The 4,240-nt window shown below is 34.5% G+C and overlaps 1 protein-coding gene across 1 annotated transcript; it reads right to left on the reverse strand.

Annotated features, from left to right (window-relative positions):
- Nucleotides 1–414: 414 nt before the first annotated feature.
- On the reverse strand, nt 415–2,837 carry c12h17orf67 (chromosome 12 C17orf67 homolog). Its single transcript, XM_067459497.1, has 4 exons — nt 2,678–2,837; nt 1,348–1,436; nt 1,004–1,137; nt 415–627 (listed from the first exon to the last, which is right to left on the reverse strand). The coding sequence occupies exons 1-3, from the start codon at nt 2,727–2,729 to the stop codon at nt 1,021–1,023; spliced, it is 258 nt and encodes an 85-aa protein (XP_067315598.1). The 5' UTR covers nt 2,730–2,837; the 3' UTR covers nt 415–627; nt 1,004–1,020.
- Nucleotides 2,838–4,240: the final 1,403 nt, after the last annotated feature.

Genomic DNA, 4,240 nt, shown 5'->3' on the forward strand with positions numbered 1-4,240 from the left:
GCTAACGCTTTTTTGCGCAGAATAGCAAATGCAAAAGACTTCACAAAACAATTCCCAAATATTTAATTCAGTTATGCAATTACTTGCTGATTTTGTTTATTTGTTTGGACTTGGTTTCACGAGTGACGTGACAAAAGTCTAAACGTATAGCTTTACACAACAATGTGCTGTCGAACAGTCAGTGTTGGGCCTTTAGGTGTTGCAGTGTAAAGGTCAAACTCTTGGCTAAGTTTATGGACTGTTTACTCACAGTTAATCTTCTAATCTATTTAGTTTCGATTTTACTCGGTTGTTTACGTTTAAATGAAAATACTCATAAACTAAACTAAAATACTTCTCAAACACACAAAGAGGATAAACCACAGTCACAATCAAAATCCAAAAAGCAAAGCATTTTTATTTTGATTATTGGTCTCTTATTCAAAATTTTAATTTTCAATTCAAAATTCGTTGAAACCCCCACTTATTCTAAGATTTAAGTTCTAAACTCCTACGCTATCGATACGTGGGTGTCTTTGTGTCGTGGGTCCTTGGCATTTCTGTTTCATTTTAATTTTCTTATTTTTTATTACAATCCATGGCGTTGTCTTTATCAGCATCGTCGTCGCTGGAATTCTTGTCTTGAAGCTGAAAAAAAATCACTTTGCATTGATTTTGCACTCACCTAAGTTAACAATACGATTTTTAGTAAATGTCCCCTTTTTAATAGAAAAAAAAAAACAGCATTTTTTTTATTAAAGCAATGAGGTCACATTTACATTTAATTGTAGCCTATGCCTTCTATACAAGCTATGGCAAAACAGCGCATGCAACAAAAGGCAAAATGAAACGTACTATATGATGTAGTCTAGATTTAACCATGATATCCCTATAATTCCTAAAACTATTTCTTCACCTAATTCTCCTTTTATTTATAAAGAAAGGAGTGAATTTATGAAACCATATTAGCTCAAACATTGCAGTCTTCAGTGAGATAGTTACTAAAGCTTAAGATGATAAGAACCTGGATATGCAGGCCAGTTACACAGTGTAGCCGTAGTTGCGGTCACAACGAGGGTAGCAGTGAGGGTTTAGCCAGTGCTCCATATTGGTCTCTCGAGCCCTCTGCTCCAGCCTCTGCATATGTAGCATGTGTTCCTGAAATACACAATGAACTCTATTCTATTGACGAGCTGAGTTTACGTATTGATTTGTTAAGAATTTTGTATTTAAAAACAAGCACAAAGCAATGTGCACACAGATGCATATTCACAAAAACAGATAATGACGGGCTCTCATGCATGATGTTTGTATAAGCTTTGATATCAAATATGTAAATATAAAAGGAGTGGAGAGGAGGCTCCCCACCCTCATAGGTTCATCGGGGTGTCCCGGCTTCTGTCTCTTAGCCCGGAGTAGCTGCTTTGCAAAGCTTTCCTTAATGATGGGGTTTGCATCTGAAAATGACATATGCATCAACGTCACCTTTTCATACTGTAATTTCATGGTAATGACAGCAAAATGTATTAATGTGACTACATTTAATGAACAGATAGAAACAAGTTAAGGGGCTACACATTGTTTAAAAAGTTACAAAATTTTAGTTATTATGCTATTTTATGCATACACTGTACTAATAAGCTTATCAAAGACTTTCATTTGTTTTCTTTCTTTCTTTTTATTTCATGCTAATTTTCTTTCCTTAGTTCTTCCTCAGGCGGGCATTCTGTTTTGTCTTCTGAACTTTTATTCTTTCAGATTTCCTCGAGTCCTTGGGGGTCTAATTTGTATGAATTTTGGCCTTTCTTTCCCCCTCTTTCTTTATCTTTCTCCCTCTTTTTTTCTCTCTCTCTCTTTCACACAGACCCGCACGCTCGCACACACATATACCTCGCTCACTTTCTCTCCTCCCTCCCCATTTCATCCCCTCCCTCCCTTTCCCAGCGCTGTTTCTCTATGGAAGAACACAAAGTGTCCATTCATGATCGCGTCTCCCCGGGGAGCGCGCCTAGAGCGCGCGTGACCTGGAGCTCTGACCCGCGAGGGGTATGAAAATGAGGCTGTTACGGTAAACACCGACGTGGCAGATAAAAAGCCAAGCATATATATATATATATATATATATATATATATATATATATATATATATATATATATATATATATATATATATATATATATATATATATATATATATATGCAGGTAAAATAGCATAGCCTAATTTGTAAGATAAGTGTTCATTTCAGCAGCGAAAAAATAGGCTATGAATAGGCCTCACTAAATAAGAAAAAACAAGAACAATATACAAATAACTATGTCATTTTTTCTAAACGTTTTGAGTTTTCTTTAAAGTAGGCCTAACGTTTAGCAAGTGCGGGGAGAAAAAAAAAACAATGCCAAATTTATATAGGCGTAGCCTAAGCATAAGAATTATTTAAAAAACTTATCTCACAGACCTTTATATTACACCATTTCAGTCGTAGATAAAATTGCAGGAAGACTAAAAACTAGCTAATTATGTTTTCAAATGCCATTATAATGTCGAAATAGCCAAAAAATTATTATTTTGCATGAAAATGAAACCTTAAAAAAGTAGACATCCATACAAACGTCAAAGGAAAAGCAAAATTAAAAATTAAAAAAACCGCTATATGCAAATATAACCCATGTTATAAGATTTCCACAGGAAAAACATACCAGTGCAGAAGGTCAATAAGACCACGCAAAAAAGGCATACCAACAGCTTCATTTTCACGTCTGTCCGTCCTCAGCTCGAAATAACTACACTTGAGTTTTTACCCAACTTATGAGGAGGAGAAATACATGGCAACGTCATTTAGAAGTTACCCCCACAGCACCTCTGCTTACAGGCCACTGGATACAGAAGAATAATCCTGCCTGCACATCTGGATGAAGTTACAGACATATTCCACAAGATGTCGCCTTCGCTTAACTTACGTCTGATTCGGTTGAAAACTTTCATGTTCATGTGTGTGCCAGAAATGTATTGAAAAAATATGGTAACTATGTTTCAGACATTAGGGTATATTCCCATCAACCTATCAGAACAATATGTTTTGCACACGACAAACACCCATACATGTGGTTAAAGACTAAATAAAAATGGTATTTTTATAATGTTTTGTTAGGATTGCCCAAACAAAACACCTAACAAAACACACAGTGAAAAAGGGTGTCAAAATTCTACCTAGGGGTACAATAGGGGTACAAATAGCTGGGGCAGTACCCTTAAAAAGGACAACTTTGTACCATTTTTATACTCAAAAGGTTTCATAGTAGTACCTTGAGGTCTGCATTTGTATTCAAAGGTACTAATATGCACCTTTTAGGAGTAAAAAAAAAAAAAAAAGGTACAAAGATGTCCTTTTAAGGGTACTGCCCCAGCGACAAGCTGTTGTACCCCTAAAAGTACAATTTTGACACCCCTTTTCTCTGTGTGCACCTTCAGAATAACACAAGACCTGAATAGTCTATAATGCAATAAAAATTAGCCTACCTGACAATATAAACAAAATTAACAAAATAATAATGACTAATTAAATTAAATATAATCATATGTAATGTGTCACACAATGACTTCTGCAAACGTTTATTTCTTTCTTTTCTGACAGCCTAAATTATGAGGGGACTCATCATAACTAGTCTACTTTACTAACAAAACGCATAATTTAAAATATTTTTACAATAAAATCTAAGATAAGTGTAATTAATGAATAACATGCTAAAATGTAGCTAAAATGTTTACTTTTTAAAAGCACATTTTTATAGTGAATTGACCTGAAGAATCAAATTAGGGCTAATTATAATAGGCTAATTATTGTTTTGGTTTGGTTTTTGCATTTTAAATAGTTTTTACCTAGTTTACCTAGTTTCTGGTCAAATAAATAGCTACTCACATGTTTACAGTAGAACTCTATCTAGTCCATTAATTAGCCTATAGTGTTCAAAAAGAAAAAGAAGCAGAGGAAGACAAGATGTCTGGATTTCACGATGCTTAACATTCTTATTGTAAAGTTTATTAGAGGCATATTCGTAACTTTATCACCTATATTATTACTGTTATTATTATAGCCTAATACCTTATTTATTATTTGTATTTTTTACAATACTTGTAACTGTCGTGTTCCTGGGACACAGACAGTTTCGAACTGTACAAATTCGTTTTTTGTCTCACGTATTGTGTTCCTATTGGTCACTGAAAATGAGCCGTCATACACCTACGTCATCATTTCCGTTTCC

The sequence above is a fragment of the Pseudorasbora parva genome, chromosome 12 (genome assembly GCF_024679245.1).
Source record: "Pseudorasbora parva isolate DD20220531a chromosome 12, ASM2467924v1, whole genome shotgun sequence".
Classification (NCBI taxonomy): Eukaryota; Metazoa; Chordata; class Actinopteri; order Cypriniformes; family Gobionidae; genus Pseudorasbora; species Pseudorasbora parva.

Coding starts and splice junctions, on each gene's coding strand:
- c12h17orf67 (XM_067459497.1), bottom strand. CDS start 2,729: ATGAAGCTGTTGGTATGCCTTTTTTGCGTGGTCTTATTGACCTTCTGC. Junction 1,437..2,677: donor CTTATTGACCTTCTGCACTG/GTATGTTTTTCC, acceptor TGTCATTTTCAG/ATGCAAACCCCATCATTAAG. Junction 1,138..1,347: donor ACCCCGATGAACCTATGAGG/GTGGGGAGCCTC, acceptor TGTGTATTTCAG/GAACACATGCTACATATGCA.